At 47.8% G+C, this 26,639-nt stretch overlaps 1 protein-coding gene across 1 annotated transcript in view; it reads right to left on the reverse strand.

Moving 5' to 3' along the window:
- Positions 1–5,433: 5,433 nt before the first annotated feature.
- Positions 5,434–26,639, reverse strand: part of TNN (tenascin N) — a 52,396-nt gene continuing 31,190 nt past the window's right edge. Inside the window, exons 9-18 of the mRNA XM_027086254.1 lie at positions 24,699–24,962; positions 22,695–22,958; positions 21,214–21,477; positions 18,697–18,827; positions 17,186–17,318; positions 16,580–16,731; positions 11,373–11,469; positions 10,321–10,488; positions 8,143–8,306; positions 5,434–5,835 (exon numbers count right to left, since the gene is read on the reverse strand). Of these exons, the coding sequence (XP_026942055.1) occupies positions 5,695–5,835; positions 8,143–8,306; positions 10,321–10,488; positions 11,373–11,469; positions 16,580–16,731; positions 17,186–17,318; positions 18,697–18,827; positions 21,214–21,477; positions 22,695–22,958; positions 24,699–24,962 (1,778 nt within the window). The 3' untranslated portion in view covers positions 5,434–5,694. The remainder of the gene's footprint in view (positions 5,836–8,142; positions 8,307–10,320; positions 10,489–11,372; positions 11,470–16,579; positions 16,732–17,185; positions 17,319–18,696; positions 18,828–21,213; positions 21,478–22,694; positions 22,959–24,698; positions 24,963–26,639) is intronic.

Here is a 26,639-nt window from a genome sequence, read left to right on the forward strand (position 1 = left end):
CAAAGGTTCCTGACGGCTATTGCTGAAGGGTATCTTACAATTATAATAACTCAAGGGCCAGTCCAACCAAAACATTGGGTATTGATAGGCTGAGACCAGCCCAGAACACAGAGACAGCTTTATCTGCTTCCTATCCTTCTCTAATCAAACCTAATTTTCTTCACCTGCCAAAATAAAGAACTGGTTTCACTCCACCGCTCTTTTACTTACATTGCAATACTACAATACCTTTGTTTTCTATTTCTGTCATTATAAGTGCACTGCAATTTATCTGCATTATAGAATGAACAGGCTTTTCTGGGCCAGCCTGAGAACCTAACTTCTTTATTACCATTGGCGGCGGAACTCAACCCATTTCCCCCGTAGCAACATCCAACCAACAGAAGGACTTTGGAAGTGGATTCACTTGCACTTTAGGAACTGCCTAAAACCCCTTCCAGGGGTGCCCCCCCATCCCCTTGCCGGACCACCAGCCCAGTGGGCCAGGTCGGGGGACAGAGTACCCGTCTCACGAGGCAGTCTCTTCAAAGTGTTTCCCAGTTACCTGTTTTGTGCAGCAGCACTGCCTGCGCAACCACCAAGCACTGGCTGGACGCTGAGTCGTACCCCAGAGGCTGACTCTCCAGGTCATTCTACCCAGGAAGGAAGGAACGTGAAGACCCCCAGAACTTCCCTTTCTGGAGGAGAGGAAAGTGGCGCTGAGGCTAGAGGCTCCCGGTAGGACCACACTGCCATCTGCTGGCCCGGCCGCGTACAGCGCGCCCCGCTGCGCGGGGAGGCTGCCCTCAAACGTTATTGATTGATCCGCGCTTTTCATTGACAGAAAACACTTTCCCCGATCCTCTCCACCGTCCTGGGGAAAGGCTTAAGGGAACGACTTGGAAATTCTTTTAGCGGAAGACTTCCTCCAGTAAATGACTACGTTTCGCCGAGAGCATTTCATTATTTATAATTGTTTTTCCACTGCCATGCTGTACCCGCATTGACACTCCACTCTGTCCACAGCCTGTCTCTCGTCACACACCATACCTGGTCCTTTTCTTTCATGTCATCCCTTTGATCACAGTTCCTTGAGTCATTTATTTTTCTTTCTCCCTTCAGCATTTCCTAGCTTTAAGGATCCTTGAATCCCTGAGAATTCTAAGTTAAAAAGTAGAATTCCTGGGCTTCCCTGGTGGCGCAGTGGTTGAGAGTCCACCTGCCAATGCAGGGGACACGGGTTCGTGCCCCGGTCCGGGAAGATCCCACATGTCGTGGAGTGGCTGGGCCTGTGAACCATGGCCGCTGAGCCTGCACATCCAGAGCTTGTGCTCCGCAACGGGAGAGGCCACAACAGTGAGAGGCCCGCATACAGCAAAAAAAAAAAAAAAGAGGTAGAATTCCTTTTTTTTTTTTTTTGGCCGCAGGGCTTGTGTGGGCGGGATCGACCAGGGATTGAACCCAAGCCCTCAGCAGTGAAAGTGCAGAGGCCTAAACATGGGATCACCAGGGAACTCCCAAAAGTAGAACTCTTGACATCATGTGACAAACATAAAAGTTGGGACCCTCTTCCCAGAGGAAGCTACTGTCAAGAACAACCAGCCCTAAACTCTGCGCGAAAGGATCCCTCCCCTCCCTTTACCACCCACCCCCCTCAAATCCTGTTAATCCTTCCTCTGAAATATTATTTAATCTATGCTCTTCTTCCCTTTCCCACAATTTCTGCCACAGGCCAAGGAAGTCAGTACCTATTGCCTATTGCAATAACCCTTAACTTGTCTGTGAATCTCCACTCTTTCCCTAAAACAGCCCTCCACGCCTCCCCCTATTCTCTATGCTGTCACCAGACTGATATGTCCAAAATACAAGCCTCACTACAAGTGTCACTCCAAGGTTTAAACACCCCTGAGTATTCTCCACTGCCCCCCTTTTTCATCTCAGCCATGGTTCTCAGCCCCAGTTGCATGTTAGAAGCCCCTGGAGCCTTAAAAAACTCAGAGGCAGGGCTTCCCTGGTGGCGCAGTTGTCGAGAGTCCGCCTACCGATGCAGGGGACACGGGTTCGTGCCCCGGTCCGGGAAGATCCCACATGCCGCGGAGCGGCTGGGCCCGTGAGCCATGGCCACTGGGCCTGTGCGTCCAGAGCCTGTGCTCCGCAACGGGAGAGGCTGCGGCTGAGAGGCCCGCGTACCGCAAAAAAAAAAAAAAAAAAAAAAAAAACTCAGAGGCACAGGACTCAGCTGAGACCCACTGAAGCAGTGTCTCTGGAGGTGAAGTAGGATCAGGCTGGTAACAGCTCCAGCTGATTGTGCTAAACAGTGCAACCTGAGACCACAGTGCTTACATGGCCGAGACCAGTCCCTGCCCATCTCTCCAGCAAGGCTCCCCACCAGCCCCTCCTCACCCCACCTAGAAACCGGCTTCCTCCCTCAAACACACCACACGCCACACTTTTTCATCCTTGCCATCAAGTGTCCTCCTCCCAAGGTGCCCTGCCTCCCCCAGGCCTCTCGTTTCTCCCCTGGCAAACTCAGAGTCCCCCTTCCGGACGCAATGCTGACGCCACGCCCACAATGCTTTCTAGGGCACCCCGCCCTGTTCACAGCATTCTCCCCGTCGCAGCGCCCACCGTCGTGGTCTGTCCCCGTGGCCATCCCCACCGCACTGCGAGCAGGGGCTGTGTTCTGCTCATCGAGGCTTTGCTAGTATCTTGCATGCAACAGGCCATGGCTCGGAGACTTTATCCGCTGCTTGTGATACTTGTGTCCTCGCTTTTACCCTAGTGCCTGGCTGTGTCATCTGTCCCTTCTATGACAGCTTTTGTTTTCTTTGGTTTGTCCTGACTGGTAGGAATTGTCCCTTAAGCTTCAAAGCCCTGATGGCTCATAACCTGGCTCTAAGAAATGTGTCTGACCCTTGAAAAAGCAGGTCTATCCAGAAATCTATTCTGGGGCCTATATTCAGCTCCCAGAGCAGGAGTTGCCAGAGCTGGTCATGTTAAAATGAGGTTAGGCACAGAGATTTAGGTCTGGAAGGTTCTCCTCAGTCAGACAAACATCCTTTGAAAATGAACTTCCCACCTCCCGCACTTTCTTCTTTGCCCCAGTGGAATCCTTGAAGGGTCAACTGAGGTTTTCTCTGTCCTGTCCCTTCAGGGCAGCAAGGACCCTACAGGCAAAAGAATGCAAGAAACAGCTCCAGTTTCCCACAAGCCCTCTTCTTGGCCAGCGGTGGGAAAACACCAGGGTTGGTGAACACAGATGGGGCTGTGCTGCTGCCACCATCACAGACGCCTCCTGAGCAAACAGGCCATCAGAGGGTGCCCCCTGCGCCACCAGAGCTACTCAGAGAGCGGTCACCCATCCAACAGCAGCCCTGGCCCAGAGCTGCTGAGTCAGAAGAGCTGCGGCCCAGCAATCCTGCCCCACCAGGCACATGTGACAAGTGCAGTTAAATTTGGGAAGCACCACCCACGATGCACCCGACCCCACCCCCGCTCTGAATCATTCCAGGGTTTGATCCACTTTGCAAAGAAGGCTTTTCTTTTCTAAAAAGTCTGCACCCACTGGGATGAGCACAGGGCTACGGAGCCACCAAGGTGAGAACTTCGTGTGCAAACAGGAGACCAGAGGCCTCGGAACTGAGAAGCTGTGCAAAGGGAGCTTTGAAACGGACAAGGAAATTAGCTCAGCCTCCAGCCCTGAGGAAGTTGGATCAAACTAAAGACATCTGGCCAGTCTCTGCAAATATCTACTCCTCAGAGAGGCCCGTGGAGTCCCCCGCTTCTGCCACCAATTCCCCCTCCGTCTCTTAATCCTACTATAATTTTCTTCCATGGCACTCATCCCTTCTGGGAATTGTACGTGTATCTGTTTTTTATTGTCAGTCTCCACAAGTAGAATCTAAGCACAAGGGCAGGAATCTTGTGTTTGGTTCACTTCTATAGCAGCAGGGCACAGAGTAGAACCCAGCACAGAATAGGGCTTCATCAGTATTTGTTGAATGAATGAGTTAATGAGTGGATGAATGACAGCACACATAATCCAGTAGTGCAAGGACCATGTCTGGCTTGCTTACCTCTGTGAGCTCACCGCTGGCTCCCCAGTGCCCAGAACACTGCCTGATAAGCAAGCAGACACTTAAATTCTCCTTGAATAGATGAGAGAGGTGCAAGCACGTTTTTAAACCACTAGCCCCAACGCTGACACTGTACTTCATCCAGACCACACTTTATCAGACCGAGAAGTTACCAGGGCATTGCTCAGTGCGTGTGTATAGGGAGCCGAGGGGATGCTGAAAATTTTAAAGGTTGACAAACGCTGTTTCGGAAGTATGGCTTGGCATTCGGACAGAGGTTAAAACCTGGAGAACCCGAGGCAATAAACGACTCCAGCACCCTCGAGGAGGACCGCAGCTTTTAGGGCACTTGTCTTCCTCCCCACTCACCCACTTCCTGGTTCCAAATACCATTATTGGCCATCACACCAGGCAGAGGCCATGACCAACCAAACTCCATTATAATGCACAGATGGTACCTTTGCTTGCACTTAGGTTAAATTTAGAATTCAAGTGTACTTATGTGGGGAAAACAACACAAAGCAAATGTTTTTTAATCAAGTGGTTTATTTTTTTTTTCTCGAATAGGAAATTAAGTTTCTTCAATGGTCACTGACTTTGCCACAGAAAAACCTTCCAAAGTGATAGGAAAATAAGCCAAAAGGATCTGACCTTGCCAAGTGTCCACTCAAACAATAAGCCTCTGGTGCTGAGCACTTTCAGGAAACCCAGGGGTCCGACAGGGCGGGGTGGGGGAGGGGGAGGGCAGGGGCAGGAGGGAGAGAGGAGGGAGGCTGAGGACTTGACAGTACGAAAGGGAGTCACAGAAAAGGGTCTTTGGGAGGAACCAATTACCAAGAGAGTCAAATTATTTAAAATTGAAATAAGTGAGAATTTATTCACAACATACGCAGATCTACAAGAGTGATAATGCAGGTGGCTGGAAAGGGGGCACTTAAAAGTAACAGTGACATGGAAGCTGGGGTTTCCAGCACGCAGGATACTGGTCAGAACACAGCAAAATTCAAATCCCTCTTGGTCCCTTTTGGTTCCCTTTATTCTTCCTCATAACTTCAGCAATTATTTTTAAAAGGGGAAGATTTATGTCTTTTTCCTCAAAAAAGATTTTACCAATTTTCCAGTGGTAATGGAAGGTAAGTTTCAGGCTACCTCAGCCCCTTGTCGTCAAACCCCCCTTTGGTGTTTCTTTTTAGACAGAAGATTTGTATTAGCAGAGCCCTGAATATATATATACCAATTTCCAGAGATTTCCAATTGAAGAAGTACTAGGTGATTCCTTATCCCCCGCCCCCATTTTTTTTTTGCCCTAATCCCGTATGTTTGTTACTGAAGATAGAGCAGAAAACCTTGCAGTTCCAATGCTGCCTCGCCCATACACATTGTGCAGCTATTTTTGTGTTGATTTTCAGGCCCACAATACAGGTGGGCAAAATGCAGGTGACAAGGAAGTGAGCTGTATGGTTGGAAGCTTGGTGACATGCTTTGTCCTGCAGGTTATCGAGCCATCTCAGAAGCCAAGGGCTATGAGCACCCCTCAGACTTCCATTAGCCAGTCATTAGTACCCACCCCACCCCATGCTTACGCAGGCCCCAACCCCGGGCTGGTCTCCTCTTGTGCAATAAGTGCATGAATGGGCCGTCAGAATGTTCTCGAATTTTCTCCCAGTGTTTGCTTCTTTCTGCCCAGGACATGCTCCCCACTGTAGCCATGAGGGCGGATCTTCAACTCCACAAAAGGAATGGAGAATTCATGTCCTTTCCATGGCTCCCAGTTCACCCCCTACATTAAATAAATAAGTAAATAAAATAAATAAATAAATAAAACAAATAAATAGGGCTTCCCTGGTGGCGCAGTGGTTGGGAGTCCACCTGCCGATGCAAGGGACGCGGGTTCGTGCCCCAGTCCGGGTGGATCCCCGTGAGCCATGACCGCTGAGCCTGCGCGTCCGGAGCGTGTGCTCCGCAACGGGAGCAGGCCACAACAGTGAGAAGTCCGCATACCGCAAAAAATAAATAAATAAGCCAACATCAAGAAGAGGCACCTGGGAGAGGGTGGGGTGGATTATGGTACCAAAGAATGTTTCTTTGCCAGGGAAACTACTCCCTCTCTGCTTAGGGGAGAGACTAGGGTATTTATAAAGGCAGTGAGACAGGAATCTAGAAGCGTGCTCCCTCTGCTGGGCAGCTGAGGTTAGACAGGCTGACAATTTGGAAGTCCCCTGTAGTTGGAGGATGGGGGTTGTGAGCCCAGGAGGCGAGTGAGGCCAGAGCAGCAGCAAAGGTAACGCGGGGTCAACCTGGCCAGCAATGATCGAATTATCTTTGCCTCACTTTTCCTTTACAAAAAATTAAAGGCAACAGTAAACATATTAATTGGCCAATTGTGGAAAATCATTTTCAATTTAGACTGTTTAGATATTAGCTCTGGGGTAATAAATAGTCTGCTGAAAACTAAATCTCATTTTACGACTTTTGATGGGTGAGCACAATAATATTTAATTCACTTAATAACCTTGCAACCTGGCCAATAAAGAGCCCAAGTGACCAATTTTATGTATTTTAATTTGTGAGGTAAATAATAAACAAGAAGCTAAATGCCTTGCAGACTGTGAAAAGCACATTAACCAGATGAATGTCTTTTATTAGCAAATATGGGGATGGTTTAGGGCATGCTGGCTGCTCATTTCAAATATCTGATCTCTGGTCACAGGCTTCCCTGAGTCAACCCACATGCTGCCACCATGATTCATGGGCACACCCTCCATGGCTCCCCTGGGGACAAATTTCTTCTTCCCTTTGAAAAAATCACATAAGGCTTGGGAGTCCCTGCTGCCTGGTTAAGACCAAAGGAATCAAAATGTACCTGGACTTCAGATGTACTAATATTTACAGTCATATTGGTACACTATGTATGAGTTCTGGGGAGAGGTGGCTTCCTGAAGACTAGGATCAAGATCTAGGATGGGAAATGAGAAACCCAGGAAGGGGAGAGTTCTTGGAGGGGATGGATTCATGATGGGTAGGAACAAAGATGCAATTTTTAAGAAGCTGTGAGGGAGCAGGCAGGAGATGCCTGGAAGCTGGCGAGGAATCACGACGATGTTCAGGGGGCAAGAGGATTCAAGAAATCACTGATTGGAAAGTTGCAGAGCAAGGGAGCGGGGGAGGAGCCCTCACCAACTCCTGGCCCTGTGTGCACACTCCTGAACTGGAGAAACCAGTTTAGCACAACGCTCTGGGCAGACTTTGGGTGGCTCTGGATGAAGTGGATCCAAGCGTGGGTCTGACATAAGACAGAAAACTTTGTTTTCCCCGTGATCAAAGGACTGAGAAAAATAGCTCTGGTTTAACTGGATGAACGACTAGAAAGAATTCTGAAGTGTCTGTTACGGATGAAATGTTTGTGCCCCTCCCCCGCCAAATTGCATATGTGGAAGCCCCGACCCCACAACATGACGGTATTTGGAGACGGCGCCTTTGGGAGGTAATTAGGGTTAGATGACGTCATGAGGGTAGGTCAACCATGGTGGGATCAGTGCCCTTATAAGAAGAGAAGGACAGGCCAGAGCTCTCTCTCTCTCTCTCCACACTATGTGAGGATGCTGTGAAAAGGTGGCCATCCACAAGCCAGAAAGAGCTCTCATCAGGAACTGAATCTGCTGGGAACTGGATCTTGGACTTCCCAGCCTCCAGAGCCATAAGAAATAAATGTCTGCTGTCTAAGCCATGCCAGCTATATTATTTTGTTACAGCAGCTTGAGCTGACCAAGACAGTGTCCATGTGTGAACTCGTAAAGTGAGACGGTGTGGGACCCATATCATCTCTATTAAGCGGTGGGCAGCCTGAGTACCTCCCTGCACTGAGTAAGGGTGCAGCATTGGTGGGAATGTAGAGTGGGGAGGGGCTGCAGCAGATGGGCAGGGAGGGCCGTGACCTGAAGGCCATGGAACCTGGAGAAGAAGCCTTACTGCCCTGACTGCTGGGCATCAGAAGGAGAGGGTCAGACAAACCAGTCTGGAGGGTGTCACTCTAGGAACACAACATGGGAAAAGCCTGGGACAAAAAAGATGTTCACCTGTCACCTACCTCACTATGCTTGGTCTCCCCGTATCTGCCATTAGGGTTGGCCAAGTGGCAGTTCTTGTACCACCAGCCGCCATGATGCGTCAGGGCACAGTTGCTGAGGGCGATATCATTGTCTCTGTCAAAGGTTGTAAACTTCCATCCATTGTGGTAAGTAAGAGCGTCCCCTGCAGGAGAGAAGACATGAGAGGGGAGAGCCCAAGTTTCACCCCTGAGGGCGTGATCAAACTCTGGCCTGAAAGAGGACTGGGGGCAGGAAAACCTCCAAGCATGAAAACGCCAGGGATCCAGTCAGTTAGGCCACAAGGAGCCACTCTTTTCTCAAAATCTCCAAGATGAGAACACGATACGGATGAATAGATTCTCTTTCCGAGCTTGTCACCCAAACTTCAGGCCTGTTTCTCCAATAGCTTTAAAAGCATTTTCACTTAGAGGTTTTACAGTAGAATATCCAAACACCCAAAACCAAACTCCTTGACGCTCCCCATAGTACCGACCACCCTCACACAACTAACCCCCTCTCTGTGCTCCTGTCTCTGCTTGAGCATCCCCCCAGTCACCCAGACTGGGTCCCCCCGAGCCACATCTGACAATCCTGTGTACCCCATTATCAAGCCCTTCCTTCTGCAGATCACTCCTATACACCCCTGCACCCACGGCTGCCACCCTGGGCTGTTCTCATCTCTCTCCAGGCCTGTGTTAACACAACAGCTTTCCTAGCTCTTCCGAAGCTTAAGCGTCCATTTTCATCATCTCAGGCCTACTTCCTCCCACACAGAGTGAATTCCTCCTCCTGGCTTTTCAGGCCTGTAACTTGGCTGTACCCTTTGCACAATCTCACAGCCCACTATCCGCACAGGCGCCCTCCAAGTGTGAAGTGGACGCATCCATCTTCCATGCCTCTGCTCGCCTGTTTCTCTCTGCCCTTCATCATTCCAAAGCCTCACCATTCCTCAAAGCCCAGCTCAACCCCACTCCTGAGGAAGATTCTCCTTATTAATCCTCCCACACACACACCTGAACTTCTAGAGCCCTTCTGGGCACATAGGTACAATTAAGTGCTTCGTTAATCCTATCTAGAAATCTGCCTTAATTATTTTACTTGTATTCTACTATTTCCCCATCACATTTGTCATCCTTTTATAAGTTTACTTTTTAATTCAGCTCATAAAATGCAATAAGGGCTCATATCAATCCCAAGCTTAATCAAGTTCTGCTCCTACAATAACAATACTTCCATTTAATCTGATCTCTGAGTTACCCATCACCTTCACATATACATTCTCATTTGATGCCCACAACAAGCCTGAGGGGTGGGTCAGGCAGCTCTTAATCCCATAAGGAAACAAACTCACAGAGGTTAGACTCTAGGAATTTGTCACAGTCCCACAGTCCACAAGCAGCAGAGCCAGGACTCAAATCTCCGACCTGAGATTCCAAGCCCAGAGTTCCTTCTGAGACACCGATCCGCAGGAAGCTTCCTTATTTCAACAGCAGGCTTTGATTATGCCTAACAAGGACGGGCTGTCTCTGACCATCTACAGCAATGGTTCTCAAAGTGGACCCTGAATGGGCAGCAGCTGCAGCACCTGGAACTTGTTAGAAATGCACGGTCCCAGGTCCACCCCAGACACACAAAACCAGAAACTCCACGGTCATACCCTGCAGTCTGTGCTTAACAAGCCCTTCAGATGACAGCAAGCCCTTCTGATGCCAGCTAAAGATTGAGAACTTTTGTCCTGCAACCTCATTCATTCATTCAGAAAAAAATATATATATATATATGTATATATTTAAATAATACACATACACACACTGCTATGCAAGAATGGCAGTCACACTGCTGAAGCCGAATGCGTGGTGGGCAGACACCATGAAATCTCTCAGAATGTGGGTTCATCAGCTAATGTACAACAGCCCGAATTGGGAGAGTATAAGAGGAAGGATTTTACTGGGGGGGATCAGTGTGTAATGTACAGAAGTTCCAATTTTATGACAGTCAAAGACTGCTTCAATAATTCTGTTTAATCCCCTGCAGGGAGTGGGGCCTCACTTGTCAGTGAGGACAATTCACCTTCACAGAACAATAGTCTATCCCCCCGGGACCCATGGCAGGTGGCCGACCAACCCTCAGACACGCAGAGCAGGAGACCCCAGCGGGAAGGACACGTTTTGTCTTACCTGCCGTGCCTCTGTATTTCCCAACTGTCAGCCTGTACCGCTCCTTGCTGGAGGCTACTCGGAAGGAGTCATATATGGCATAGGCAGATTCGTTGGCAGTCTGCAAGTCCACTCTCACCTCATAGCGGGTGGGCGTGCCTGTGGTGAGGTTGTGTAGCTTGTCGAGTCCTAAGAATCAGGAATGGAATTCCGGTAACCAATCAACCGGTGTGTGAGCACCCACCAGTGGCATTGGAGACTTTCACCCCGCAAAGCTGCCTTAGCCTTCACCTCCTCTGCTAATGGGGGCCTTCCCTACACCATCTCTTCTGGGGGGCTTATTGTCTCATCCCATTATGTCTTTGGCACAGTCATGCTTCTGAGTGTGGAAACCACATCCTCTGGGAGGGAGCGGAGGGGTTAATTGTGGGATGAATCTGCCCCCACTGACTCCTTCTCTCTCAAGCAGAAGCTGTTCTATTTATCATCCTTGGTCTCAAGCGGGAGAGGAGATCACCTACTGACTCTAAGGTCACCGAAGGGACTTTTGTACCAAGCAAACCACAAACATCATCTTCTCTATCAGACGCTGAGTATCCAGATTATGATTTTTTAACTCTTCATTTCCCAATTGATGCTTTTGGCTATTTCATTCTCTATGAACGTCTGCTCCAGAATAGAGCAGACGTAAAAGGGAAAAAACAATGCCATAACGACTGGCATTACTAGCAGAATGTCAGGGACTCGTATGACCTCCCAGTGAGAGCCCAGAGTCCCGATCCTCCTCTTGTGGTTTCTGAAAAGTTCAGGCTGCAGGCAGGTTGTGCGGGCCTTAGATGCAGCATAAAGCCCACCCACCTGTGACAGTCCCACTCTCTCACACGCCCAGAGCACATGAGAACCTTCCCAGCGACACGGCCACACCAACGCCCTGGTCGGCAGGTTCCTCAGAGAGTCCCTGTCGCTCAGAGCTCTTCCTGAACGTGGTGAGCTTCCACAAGCTGCCTGACCAGCTTTTCAGAGGGAAGTCTCCCGTTTGCACCTCAGCCTTTATGCATGCTCAAAGGTCATACCAAGCCAGAACTCCCTCATGGGGTCCCCAAAGCCTTCCACGTAGGTCCGCCAGCGCTTGAAGAAATCCAGCTGCCCAGTGTTCCGCCTCTGGAAGACCTGAAGAGGGAGATGGATGTTTCCCTCTGACATACCTGAACAGACGTGGCTGAGTGACAGAGGGCAGCACAGTGGAGTGGGGCTGCCCTGAGGATGGGCAGAGGGGACGGAAGGGAGAACTGACAGACGTGGCGATGGACTGGAAGTGGAGCTGAGAGAAAGGAGGATGTCAAGACTGCCTCTCATGGTTTGGGCTTGCAGAGCTGAGGGCAATTCACTCAGCCGATCGCTGGGAAAGGGGCTGTGAGAGAGGACAGTTTCCGCGAGTGCCGCAGAGCTCATCTGGGGACCTGGTAAGTGTGAGTGACTTCTGAGGTATCCTGGTGAACAAAGATGCCACAGGAACCACTGAATGTAAGGGCTAGAGTTCTCAGGAGAGAGCCAGGCTGGACTTAGAAGGTGTACCTGTGTATCTGAGACAGTGCTGGGTGCTCAGCAAGTCCCCTTTCACTCTCCTCACCCCCTGAACACAGGGAGACTTTCTTTTTCAGCCTTTCTTGCAGCTAAGCTGGAACCATATGACTTGTTCCAACCACAGGACTGTAAACAGGAGCATAGCTTATGGGCTGGGGGTCTCCACACTCTCTCTTCCATTGCCCTGGGCCACAGTGCCACGGTGAAGGCCACATGATGACAGGGCGGGGCCACAAGCTGCGATCAGCCTGAATTCCTGAGTCACCACTGAGAAGTGACTTTGCACATGCGAGCAAAAACCTTTTATGGGTTAAATCATTGAAATTTGGGGTTGGTTTGCTACTGCAGCATAGCCCATTCTATCCTAACTAACATGGAAAGCCACCAGGAGGTAGAGAGGAAGATGAAGCCACTGGAAGGATGAGACCACCTGGGAAGAAAACAGGAACTGAAAAGAGAAAGTGGCCTAGAAGGAAGCCTTGCAGTCCCCGAGATATAAGAGCCACACACAGCAGGAGAAGTTCATTAAGGCGAAAGGGGAGCAACTAGCGACGTGAAGGACAACTGGGAAAATGCGGAGTCAGAAAGGCCGCTGGAGAAAGGTGCGCCCAATAGTATCAAGTGCTGGTGAGAAGTCAGGGAGCATGAGGTCCAAACTGTCCACAGAATCTGGTGACACAGAATCGCCAGTGACTTGAGCAAAGGCTGTGCTAGTGAGCGACAAGAGCAGAAGGCAAACCGGACGGGGCTGAAGAGTGAGTGAGAAGGGACAACGTGGAAACGGAGGTGGGACTGTTTCACGAGAGTACAGGCTGCTTTCTTTTCAAAACTTCCTCTGTCTGAGGAAGGAAGGCAGTTCCAGTCAGAGTATATTGGATTCTTTTCTATGAAGTAAACTTAAAAAGCACCTAAAAGCTAAACACACCTACGTATGCTCATTCCTCCTGGCCTTGAGGGCCACGCTAGACACCATCCTAGCTGACTTCACAAATGAGTCTGGAACTCCCCAAGGCTGGAGTGGCATCTTCCTCTCCGCCTCCTTTCCTTCGTGTTCATTCAAAAGCAGACGCCCAACACAAAATCCAATCCCCCCGCCTTTCCACCATGCTTCACACCACGTGCCTTGAAGTCGAGCACTTTATCTTGAATCTGATGAGGTAAACCTCCTGATACTTGAGCATTCTTGACACTTTTCTCTGGGAAGAGGTGGGGAAGAGGAGAGAGCAGCTTGCCCACAACAACGCCGAGAGCTCCGAGTGGGAGCTCACCGCCAGCTCCCTGTCTGCTGGCCCAGGAGGCACTGAAAGAAGACAGCAATGGGTGGGAGTCCTGGCAGGGGGTAGGCGAGTCCATCATTTCTATTCCTGAGCCTCAGTCAGCTTGTTGTCCAACAGGTTAGAAGCGGGAAGGAGGTGTCTACCTCAGAGGTGCTGGGAGGACTCGTGAGACAGGACACGTGAAAAGGATACAGAGCCTCTGAGCAGAACTTAGGGATCGTCATGGCGAACAACGACCCACTGCACTAACACTGCTGTTCCCTTTCCCATCTTTTCACGTGTCCGTCTTTTAGAGACGTCCCCTTCCTTTACTGGCTTCCCTCGTTTCTTTTTTCATTTATTCACTTGTGTAACAATCACTTGTTGAGCATTTGTTAAGGGCTGACTCCAGGGCAAGAATATACAATGCCATTTTACAGATGTGAAAGTTCAGAAAAGCAAACAGCCAGAGTTACACAACTAACTATTTAGTGGCTGATGCAAAGATAAAACACTGCTTCCTCATATTTCCATGAGAAAGTCTGAAAAAAACAGCTCTACTGACCCTGTTGTTCAAAAAGCATGTCGTAAGATCCTGAGGCTAACTGTTAATTTCCTAGCACCTGGGACGACTCCTGTATCACCGACAGTGGCATCCTAGGGCAGATGTGGGCACCAATGTTTGGTTCCACACACCTTGCATCAAATTCCGTTCCCGCTGATATAATTAGTTATACTATAAGGTCAGGCTCAAATTTGATCCTGTCCTCCTGGCATTTGGTCTCTATCTCTAATCAATGAACACAGTGCCCAAGCATTTTTTAATTTGTTTTTTTCTTTGTTTGTTTTACTAATGCCTCAGCTTGGCTAGGGAAACTCCAAAACAATGGTTCTGCTGCTCTTGGCATCACTGTTTAGACCCAGCTCTATACTTACTAGCGGTGTCCTTGGGCAAGTTAGTTAACCTTGACAAGTCTCGCTTCTCTAAACTATTAGATCAAGATGTTAATAGCCCATTTGCCATTCTCTTAAATCAAGGCTTCAGCAAGGTCATCAATCATGATAAATCATAAAGTATAGAGGCCAGAGTCTGGCACATACATACAGATATAATAAGTGATTATTAGATCTCAATAAATGTTAGCTTGCATTTTATGATATCAGATTCCAAATGAACTGACCCACGGGGATCATTTGGACATCTTGATCAGTCAGCCTTAACTGACTCAATCAGAATCTAGTCTATTCCCTTCTATGAGGTGAAAATACCTTATAATGAACTACCTGGGGTAACAAAAGCCCCTTAGCAAGTAAGTCTCAAAGGAGAAAAAAATCCCTTTCTGCCTGGTTCTACACAACAGAGCTTCACTGCACCCTAGAACTTACTCACAGTCCTGAATGCCTAAACCAAGAGGAAAAAATGAAAATCTCATTTAAATGCCTGTGGAAAGAGCCTCTCGTGTAGTCCTTAGGACTTGCAAGATGGAAAACAAAGATGGAAATATTTGAGACACTTAAGTGTTCCCTGAGGGTCTTCATTCCAGCCTCCCACCCATAGCCTCAGTTAACTCACGGCAGAGTCCTGGCCTGTTAATCAAATTGGGTTTCTGCTGCCTGGGATGGAGAAGAATCCCCTTAAAGGGATTTGAGAAGCTCAATTTAGAAGAGCAATGTATTCATAAGATGATCATCTTTCAATGACAGCAGACTCCTGAACCCCCCAAAACATGGAAACCGTCAGTAAAAGATTTGGTAGAGAAGTTTTCAGGACTCCGTATATTTTCTGGAGTGTGGTAGCTTTGAGGAGAACCCTATAGAATTTCAGTTCATGTATTATCTTCAGGAGTCTGGGTGAGAAAACAAGACTTGGGAGGGGGTGGGGGACTGGCATTGTTTAGAACCCAGAGTGATTCTGTTATTTCTGGAACTGACATCTGTGTTCCAGTAAAGGTCACTTGCATGGGCAAGATGTAGAAGGCAAGATCCTTGAGGTCAGGGACTTCTGTCTGTTGGGTTCACTGCTGGTTCTTGAGTATGTAAAACAGTACTTGACACATAGTAGGCACTCAATAAATATTTGTGGAAAAATCCTGGGTACTCCCAGGCAGACAGACTAGCAGGTCTCTTTCGAAAGGTTGCCCTAGACACACATCTCCTGCCCTGTGTGAGGCTGGCTTTCAGAAAGGTCACATTGGACAGAACAAACATCCTGCCAATGGACATCTATGGGCACAAACGCAGGGAACCGGCTTCAAGCCTGAAGGGACAGAATGCTTAGAGCTACAATGGTGCTGATGAGAAGCAGCAGGTACAGCCCTGTGAGTCTGGTCAGGTGGAAGGCCTCCCATGTTACATTCTGTTCCATTCTTTTTTATAAATCAATCAGGAATTTCCCCCATCCAATCCCATTACTGCCTTTCAGCCATCAGATGCAGCTGTGTGGATCATAAGTTTTCTTCTTTGCTGCTTATTAGATGCTATCATTTTATCGGTGGCTGTTCATGTGTCTTTGGTCTTGCAGGCCCCCGAGCGAATGTGTAAATGAACACAGTTGGAGCTCTCTGAGCTCGTGCTTTCTCCTCCCCACAGTGAGTGGTGGAAGCACAGTGGGTAGGACTGCAGGCTGGTTTGGAGCAGTGAGGGCCTCTCTCTGTTCGGGTACAGGAAGAAGGGGGTGGGGGAGATGGAAAGATCAGATTGAAACTCTCAAAAGCAGCTCATCATATAATTGGATCATGCAGATGCAGTCAAAGAAGGTACCATGTGGTTTACTGGCCCACAGAGAGCAAAACCTCCACACGGAAGAGGGACGGTCAGAACATTGCCAAGTCTCCTTCTCTCAGGTTTTAGCCTTTCATGTCAAAGTTTCAAAGGCCTTGCTTCTGTACTGTGGAGCCAGGATACAGAACTTGGACAAAGGCTCCAATTCAGAGGACTGAGCCCACAAAGAGGCCATGTGTTTCCATCTTGGATGGCCTGAGATGACCCATTGGGAAGACCAATGACCCAGGAGACTGGAGTCCTAAAATCTGGTCCCAACTTTGTTATTAACTCGTGTGACTTAGCCAAGGCACTTCTCCTCTTGGGCTTCAATTTACCTATAAAATATGAACAATAATCTCTTTCACTTACTCTATAGCTTATGTGTGAGGGTCATGTTTATGCGAGTGCTTTGCACAGAGTAAAATGTAGGTTAACACACATGTAAAGGGCATTAGTAGACAGTGATAAACCCACAAGCCTTCCCAATCATCAGCCTTAGTTTACAAAGCCTGCTCTATCCCAGGAGTGAAGTACTTCGGGCTCTATTCTTCCAGTCGGGTGGGATCTCTTTAAAAACGGCAGCAAGACACCAAAGCTCCTCCCTCCCACGTATGAAGAAGAAACAGAGCTTCCTGGCCTGAGAAACAAGACACTGCCCAGGGCTCCGTGTGACTCACGATCCAGCCGCCTCCATCCGTGTCCATGTCACAGTATACCTGCAGGGGCCGATTGGCATCCCCGTGCAGGTAGACGGTGTAGAGACCACTGGCGACGTTGCTATTCTGCTGAACTTGACTGCAGTCCGAAGGGTGTGGAAAACGGGCACCAACTGGGAGCCAAGCAGAGGGACAGTGTTGTTAGGAGAAGGGCGAGGGAGGAGGGGAGCGGGGCTTGTCCCCTATTTTAACATTATTATATTTAGAAATTATTTTGGAACCTCCTACTACTTTGCTTCTTCCAACTCTTCACTCACATCTTTTTTTTCTCACTCATTCTGCTCTCATGAAACCCTCCAAATGTATTAGAAATAAGGTCAAGTTCACATCATTTCCTCCTCCTCCGACCCAACTCCCCTCTCACCAAATAACACTATTTCACTCCCCTCCTTCATCTCTCTACCATGGGATGGATTTCTTTTGAACTCATGACCTCACTTCCATTTCCCCCTGTCTAGAGAAATCCAGAATCCGGTAGCCACTTGCTCTTCCTTGGACACCTCTTCTGGCCTCTCCAATGCTTGTCCTCCACTGCATTCTTATGCAGAGTGCACGAGCTCACGTTACCTGTGGAAAGGGTGGTGGATGCGCTCCTGCTCCGGCGATCACCCTTAAAGGCAACCAAGGAGACAGGGAGGGTGACACCCTGCTCAAGGCCTTGCAACTCAAACCTCTGGTCCCCTCTTCCAAGCTGCACCTCCTACCAAACAAAGGAGACAGTAGACGTTCATTTATCACCCCCAGCACCCTAGGTGTCAAGAGCATTCCCTGGTGCTAATGACAGAAGCTACCTGGGAGGGTAGAGTTTTGTCTCTTTGAGGGCTCATTGGCAACCCAGAATCCAAGTAGGTTCTAGCTGCTTCTCTGAAGGGCTGTGCCATGGAGATTCAGCACTTCTGGGAGCTCTAGCTGGAAACCAGCACCTGGCACTGCCACTGGGAGAGCACCCACTAGGTGTTCTGGCGACCTCTGCCCCCCCAAATACATGCTGGGGCATCAACCTCAGCCACCACTGGAAGCAACAGGCTGAGAAGTTAATGGGGAAGGTGAAGCAGGCTATGGTTATCGGTGAGGCAGGGAGATAGTTGGTTTTTCAATAACCTTTCTTCTGAAACTGTCTTACTTGCTCTATAAACATAGGGTGAACTTTCCCGGCAGGACTGTCATAAGCATTAACTGAGATAATGAATAAATCAACGGGCCCTTCCTTTTCTCCTTCCTCCCTTCTTTTTTCCTTGTGAAGGAGAGAGAATAATAACTTCCCACTTGGACAAGTTACGAAAATGTGCTGGCCTTCAGATTCCAGACGGGAGGTATAATTCTTGAAGTAAGGGTTAATCAATTCATTCAATAAATATTTATCGAACACCAACCAAGTGCTACGTTCCAAGCACTTTAGATACAAGGATAGTCAAAACAGACAAAAATTCCCTGTCCTCATGGTGCTAACATTTATTGGGGAAGACAGACATTAAACCAAATACCATGGAGCAGATTGTGTGGCCAGCAGATATGTGACGGCACAAAGGTTAGTCCTATAAAATGAGACCACACGGGACTTCCCTGGTGGCGCAGTGGTTAAGAATCCGCCTGCCAATGCGGGTTTGAGCTCTGGTCCACGAAGATCCCACATGCCGCGGGAGCAACTAAGCCCATGAGCCACAACTACTGAGCCTGCGCTCTAGAGCCCGCGAGCCTCAACTACTGAAGACCGCGCACCTAGAACCCGTGCTCCACAACAAGAGAAGACACCGCAATGAGAAGCCCGTGCACTGCAACAAAGAGTAGCCCCCGCTCGCCACAACTAGAGAAAGCCTGAGCGCAGCAACAAAGACCCAACGCAGCCATAAATAAACAAATAAATAAATTTATTTTTTAAAAAATGAGACCACACATAAATTGTTCACAGATGACCAAGTTTAGCATTGTCCCTTGCACATAGGTGGTGATCAGTAAGGATCAACGCGTTCATAAGCAGGTTGCCATGGGGCCACCTATCAAGCTGGCTGGCCCAAGTGAGTTGCTTCATAGGGAGGCTGGGCAGGGTCAGAAGAGAAAAGACAAGGAGCATCCAGTACCTTGACAGTGCCATCTGGGAATTGGTAGGTCAGAATATAGCCATCGATCTGAGCAGAGGGGGGTGTCCAGGTCAATACCCCACCAGACTGTGTTACAGCAGACGGATGAAGGTTTTGGGGAGGGTCAATGTCTGTACATAAAACACCAAGTAATTATTATTACTAAGGTAATGAGAAAAGGTAATTTTTGAGGTGTTGGCTTATGTTTTCTCCCTATATATTCTCCCATTTTTCTCCCTCCCATCAAGCAGGTAGCAGGCTCCATTCTTCCTTGCCACAAGGCCTTTAGGATCCGTGTTTCTAAAAGTATAAACTCACTGAGGACAAGAGGATTAAGGAACAGGGAGTTGGGTGAGTCCCAGAGGGAGTGAACCTGGGTTCCCACCTCCCCAGCAGATCTCCAGAGAGCAGTGGGTATGAGCAATCTCAATCAGCAGACAGATTCCCTGAGATCGAAGAGCTCCCAAAGTGGCAAGGAAGGATGAGGGAAGGCAGATCTGGAAGGTCCCTGCACACAGAGGCACTCAGCAAACAGTACCCAGAAGGATGACCGAAATACTGGATGGGACTCCCTGGCCTTGGAAAACCACCCAAGACCTTACATACAGCCCTGGGGAAGGAGCGTGACACTAAGTTTCCTGAGATTTCCAACTAACCAGCAGAATGGGAGCTTATGATGGAAATTAAGTTGGTATAGAAATATAAAGTTTGGGGAATTCCCTGGCAGTTCAGTGGTTAGAACTCCATGCTTCCACAGAAGGGGGTCCCAGGTTTGATCCCTGGTCAGGGAACTAAGATCCCCACAAGCCCCATGGTGGCATAGCCAAAAATAAAAAATTAAATAAATAAATAAAGTTCTATGCCTTATGTAACTAAGTATGCAGTCTAAGATGCATACCCTGTACAGAATGGGGAAGCGGGGAAGGTGCTTGTATAAAGGAGGAGAGAAAGGAAGAAAGGGTAGTAGAGATGTAGGAAAACCAGAGATTTCTTCTGGCTCCTATGCACTTTCCCACTCAAACACCAGAGGGAAAGTGTGGGTGCGTGTGTGCACTGTAGACCAGGAAAACTAAATCTCAGCAAACATTCTAGTCAACACCACAATAATTGGTCAGATTCTTTTAACCAAACAAGATATGAATGGAAATTTCCATTTTGAAAAATCATTATCATAGGAGGTGATTTTAATTTAGAAGTTTCCAAAAAAGTTGTCTCCAAGCTATTTTCTACCCAGTAGCATTTCAGCTGAGAACTGGATTGCAGTAGTTTAATAGAAATCAGGCAGCTATCGCTTTGAATTAGGATATTTTGACAAATTTTGAGCTTCTGTAACATCAGCTTAGTGTGACTTTCTAAAACATAATATCTGGTATGGATTTTCTTCCATCCATCACACGGAAAAACTGAATTTCCTGCTTTCAAAATCAAAGCAAAACCTTAACTATTTAAATATCTCAAGTTGGTTTCTGCCACCTCTTTGACTGCCCACCCATCCCTGGGTTATGAACTTCAGAAGTCGTCTTAGTTATTTCCACATTTCTGCAAAGTAGAAAGAGGAAATATTTTTGTCTTTAAAAATGGGGAAAGTGAAGCAAAGAGAAGACGAAGAAGGAAGAGTGGAAGGAAGGAATAAAGGAAAGAAGAAGAGACAGGAAGACAGAGAGAGAGGGGAAGGAGGAAGGGAGGGAAGGGGAGGGGAGAAGGAAGGAGGAAGGTGCTGGTTGCCTAGGGAGAGCGGCACTGGATGTCAGCACTGGGATGTGGACAAGAGTTTTTCTTTCTGCATATCTTTGTTTAGTTTGAAAAATTTTACTATCAGCATGTATTACTTTTTTGATTAAAAACTTCTGTTCGTTGCAACTAACAAAAATAATAAAGGAATCAAGGCACTTCTAATGCCAGTGGCCACGCATGGCGTACTCGGCCACACAGGGGACGGCCTTGCCCAGACTGTCTAAAGAGGCCCACGGATGTCAGGGTGGGCTCAGTGATCCCGTCAGGTCCCTCTGAGGCCTGATCGTGGTGATGCTCGGCGACACCAGGGGCCTCATCACGCACAGAAAAGACAAGCAGTCCAGGCCCCATTGGTCGCCAACTGTAGCAAGGGGATGAAGATGCTCCACCACTGCCCTCAGTCTGGAGACGGAAGCAGAAGAGGCTCCTTGCCTCCCTCCTCCCTAAACTGAGGCCCAGCCAGGTTCTCATAGCCAGGGCAGAGAGTCTGGGAGCTGGGCTGGGTGAGGCGGGGTAGGAAGGGAGGCTGCCTTTTGCACAGCCATCTTGAAGAGTTACACAGTCTTACTTTCACACCACTTCCTCTACACTCTTTCATCTTCATCTGAACTGTCCTGTCAACATACATTACCTTAAAAAGGTGAAAAGGGAAGCACTTTGAAGAATGCCCACAGGTGAAAAACTGTGTTCCCTGCTCCCCTCCCCAGCCGATGTGGAGGAAGACTGTTTCCTGATAGGAGTGAAGAGTTTGATGCCCCCCCCCCCCGTCGTCCCTGACAGTACCTGTCGGGGCCGTGGTGTCAGCCTTCCTGCTCTCCCGGTCCCCCTTCTGGGCCCACACGTGCACCGTGTACTCCACGCCCGGCCTCAGGCCCGTCAGGACGGCGCTGCTCTGCTCCTTCCCCACCGGGACCTCCCCGGAGTCTCCTTCAGCAGAGGTGTAGCGCACCAGGTACCTGTCAATCACGGCGTGCGCCGGGTCCCAGGAGATGGTGGCCGTGTTCTCTGTCACCTGGTCTGTCACCAGGTTTTTGGGGCTGTCAATGTCTGGAAGGAAAAATGCTGATCAATATGCACTATTTATAGGCCCCAGAGTGCAGAAGCTCACAGCCATTTTTCTTGGGGTGACACCCTTTCATGTTTTGTGGTTTTTCCATCTTGCATGCTCTAACTGCATCATGGACATATGTCTTCTCTCCCCAGGAAGACTTTGACTCCTCAAAGAGAAGGCACAGTAGACCAAAGTCTAAGCATCTATACTCTTACCTCTACCAAGAGTTTAGCAAAACAAATTTCTTTTTTCGTTTAATAAGCATATGTCAAAACACCCACTAGATGTAAGGCATGGGACCAGGCAGGGTGCAGGGTCCAGTTCAAGAAGACATGGTCTCTGCTCACAAGCAGCTAATATTGATAATTTTGTTTCTAGCATCATGTCAACGAAGACCTCCCATTTCATACAAGAAGATTCTACTAGCCAGGTGCAAAGGTAAGCTCCCAGAGGAAGAGGGCTGTATTCTACTCCCTCGGGGTTCCCACTGCCTAGTAAGGAAAAGGGCCCATGGAAAATGCTCAATATGTGTTGTTAAGCAAATCAGCAAAATTAAAATCGAGTTTTAATATCCTTTCGCATATATAGATTCGCTTGTAATGATGGTTTGCTGGCTAAATCATGGTACAGAAATGTGATCATACATCTCTTTCACAATAAAATGAGAATATAACCTAGAAATTATACCTGAAAAAAACGCAATATTGTAAATCAACTATACTTCGATTAAGAAAAAGAGCATAACATAGAGATTACTCTTATCCTCCAAACTAGAATTATCATATGATTCATTTACAGTAAAGTAAACCACATACAACTACTCACTCTGGTGGATATAAAGTCTACTTTTTTGAAGTTGAATTTTGAACATATTATGATTAATATTAATGACATTTCAATTCATTTCCTGTTTCCAATCACAAACTCAATAGGAGACCCTCAATACTGAACAAAAGATTCACACATTCAGAGGAACAGTGGCTGGCCATACCATGCAGTCATGGCAGACTTGTAGCTTGGAGACTGCCAGGTGGACCTGACTTGTAAAGTTAAAGGGAAATAAGAGATGGCTTGTAGTCTATGATGAAGGAACACCATCATGCTCTTCAATAAATCATCAACTCGGCCAGTGTGAGTTCAGGAAAACAAAACATGACCAGCCGTAGGCTTAACAGGACAGGGCTCATGTTCCCGAAGAAAGATGCTCCATTACCTGTCGGGGTCGTGGTGTTGGCCTTCCTGCTCTCCCAGTCCCCCTTCTGGGCCCACACGTGCACCGTGTACTCCACACCCGGCCTCAGGCCCGTCAGGACGGCGCTGCTCTGCTCCTTCCCCACAGGAACCTCCCCGGAGTCTCCTTCAGCAGAGGTGTAGCGCACCAGGTACCTGTCGATGATGGCCTGCACCGGGTCCCAGGAGATGGTGGCCGTGTTCTCTGTCACCTGGTCTGTCACCAGGTTTTGGGGGCTGTCAATGTCTGAAAGGAAAAGTGCACTATTAATAAGCACCAAAGAGGGAGACGATGTTTCTTGGGTGAGGTAGCCTCCGTTCTAATGGTTTTCCCATCTCCTTTGTGGATTTTCAGTTGCTTCATGGACGTAGATCTCACCACAGCTGGACTCTTGGATGGCAGCACAGGACAAGGAGGCAGCACAGGACAGCAGAATGAGCACTAGGTCAGAGTCACAGGAGCTACAATCCAGTCCCAGCCTGAGAGGCAGAGTGGAGGAGCAGGTGGAGCCTTGGGCTGGAGCCAGGGAACTAGGCCCAGCTCTGCCATCAGCCAGCGGTGGCCCTGGACAACTCTGCTGCCTCTGGCTGGGTCTCCACTCCTCATCTGTAAAATGTGGGCCTTGCCAAACAGATTTTAAGGTACCATAATATTCCATGTATATTCCACGAATCTGACTCCATGAATCATCAGCTAACTTTGTGAACTGTAGAAATCATTCACTTCTCTGTATCTGAGGTTTCTCAACTGTAAAATGGGCATATTGATTCTTGCTCTACCCATCTCAACAAAGTCCTCTGAGTACCAACTAAATGAGAAATATAATTCTCATTCCTTGCTGGTAGGAATGTAAAATAGTGCCACCGCTCTGGAAACAAGTTGGCAGCTCCTCAAAAAGTTAAACATAGAATTACCATATGGCCCAGGATTCCACTCCAAAGTATATAGCCAGAAGAATTGAAAACATATGGCCATACAAAAATTTGTACACAAAAACTTGTAGCGTCATTATTTATAATAGCCAAAAAGTGGAAACAACCCAAATGCTCATAAACTGACAAATGGATAAACAAAATGTATTATATCCATATAATGGAATATTATTCAGCAATAAAGTGAAATATTGACACAAGCTACAACATGGATGAACCTTAAAATATTATGCTTAGTGAATGAAGCCAGTCACAAAAGGCCACATATTATATGAATCTATTTATATGAAATGTCCAGAATAAGGAAATCTCTAGAGATAGAAAGTAGTAGTTTCCTAAGGCTGGGGGAAGTAGGTATGGGACAGACTGCTAATGGTATGGGGTTAGCTTCTGGGGTGATGAAAATATTCTGAATTAGACAGTGGTGATGGTTGCACTACTCTGCACATACTAAAAACGACTGAATTACACACTTTAAAAGGGTAGATTTCATAGTATGTGAATTATAACTCAATAAGTCTGTTCTTAAAAAATGAGGAAACAGAGATGAAAGAACTTTACAAAGTATGAACCGTTACTGTATAAAAATGCCAGCTTAGGATCCTCAGAACAGAGCACACAGTACTCAAAGAGGATTTAGCCACTAAGACAGCAATAACACCTCCCTGTTCCAAAGAGATTACAGCAAAAGCCATTTTCCTAAAGTACTTAGCTCACAGATCCTAACATGTGGTTTCTTTTTATTTCTTCCCTTTCAAGAAGAAATATTTAATGATTGATCACAAAGGAAATATACAATTGGAGGAATGGTCGGTGGATAAAACCAATCACCATTTACCTTCACAAGATCAAAGTGCGAGGCCAAGTATGAGCTCTTCATGATGACATAATGTGTAAAAACAGAGTGAGGGTTGGTGTGTGGTTTGACAGGAGTCTACCATCCTGCTCTTCCATAAATCATCAATTCTGCCAGTTTTAGAACAGAAAAACAAAACTTGACCTGCCATAGACAGTATGACAGGGCTTACATTTTCAAAGAACAATGCTCCATTACCTGTTGGAGCCTTGGTGTCGGCCTTCCTGCTCTCCCGGTCCCCCTTCTGGGCCCACACGTGCACCGTGTACTCCACACCCGGCCTCAGGCCCGTCAGGACGGCGCTGCTCTGTTCCTTCCCCACCGGGACCTCCCTGGAGTCTCCGTCAGCAGAGGTGTAGCGCACCAAGTACCTGTCGATGATGGCCTGCACCGGGTCCCAGGAGATGGTGGCCGTGTTCTCTGTCACCTGGTCGGTCACCAGGTTTTGGGGGCTGTCGATTTCTTTTTAAAAAGGAAAGGCTGAATTTTAGAGCCAAGCGGGGACATCCCACCTCCTCCTCATCATTCACGTTATCTTTATTAACGATACAATTCCATTGAAAACATTTTCCAGGGAAACGAGCCACTGGATATTAAAACAGGAAGGAATTAGATCTTCTCCAAATGTATCAACATGGAAATTTTCTGTCCTTCTAGTTCCCACGAAAATAAAAATCTCCTGAGCAACAAGATAAGCCACCCAAATGGAGACTGAAACAACCTCTTTTGTTATCTCCATGCTATCTAGCTATTTTGTTTCACAGAATTTGAGAGCTGAGAAGTTACATCTTTCAAGCTTCTTCTCTTGTATAAAAGAGGAGGAGAAGGGAGACCCAGCGAAATGAAAAGACTCCGAGATCCAACTGTTTTCTTGCGTTAAAACCTAGACGAGTTTCCTCTGAATTTTGAGCCCTCCCACCTTCTCAAGGCCTTTGTTCCCTTTCACCTACCCTCTTACCTGCAGCATCAATCTCTCCTCCTCTACCATTATTCTCAGACAAACAAGCTCTAGATCTCTCATCCCCCTGCTCAACTGACAAGCTTCTCAGGAGAACCGTCTGCATATCTCAGTTTCACTCCTCTCCTCCCATTCACTCCTCAGCTCAGTGAAGCTTGGCATTTTCTACAGCACAGCACTACAACTGCTAGTCTAGGTCACCAACAACTCCATGTTGCCAAATCCTATGGACACTTGCCATCCTCGCGTTGCTCGACCTTTGAGCAGCATTTGTCAGAGCTGAGCCACTCCCTCTGCCTTGAAACACTCTCGGCTCTTGGCTTTCATGACTACACACTCCCCTGGGTTTCTCCTAACCCCTAACTCCTCCTCTTCAGTCTCCTTCATCAGCAGCCTGAAAATGTCGGGGTGCCCAAGGTTTCCTCTCTTCCTCTCTCCCTACAGGTGATCTCACCCATGTCCACAGCTTTCAATCCCAGCCAGATGCTCACAGCTCCCCAGTATGTATCAACTCTGAGTCCTTGACTTGTATCTACAACAGCATATCCACCACATTGCCTAGCATGTATTAGACACTCAATAAATATTTGTTGAATCAATAAATAAGTCACTCAATTAACCAAGGAATCTCATGAGTATCTCAAGCTCAAATATCTAAACGTCTTAACGTTCCTCCTCAAACCTATTTATCGCTCAGAAAATGATGCCCCAATCATCCATGTTACTCAAGTCAGAAACACAGGTCATACTTGGTCCCTCACTTTCTTCCTGTCCCACACCTCATCCATCAACAAATACTGTCATTTATGCCTCCCAAATATGTGCTCAGATATCTCCTTTTCTCATCCCTACTGCCATCACACTTGTCCAAGTCATCACCACCTCTCCCCTGACTTTACTAAACTTCCCCCTTCTACCCTTATCATCTCTTCCATTTATTCTCCTCTGGCGTGAATAACTGTTTAACAATGAATATCGCATCATGCCACTCTTCTTCTAATAAGTGTAGCACGCTCCCTCTTTGAAGCACCGTGTGGTCTTGTATGATCTGACCCTTCTTCCTTCCCCCATCGTCTCATGCCACTCTCTCTCCCATCCTCAATGCTCCAGCAACACCAGCCTCCTTTCAGTTCTTCAACCATCTCATGCTGTTCCAGCTCAGGACCATCACACATATTCTT

The sequence above is a fragment of the Aethalodelphis obliquidens genome, unplaced genomic scaffold, assembly GCF_003676395.1.
Source record: "Aethalodelphis obliquidens isolate GAN/ISIS:26980383/991018 unplaced genomic scaffold, ASM367639v1 scaffold55, whole genome shotgun sequence".
Classification (NCBI taxonomy): Eukaryota; Metazoa; Chordata; class Mammalia; order Artiodactyla; family Delphinidae; genus Aethalodelphis; species Aethalodelphis obliquidens.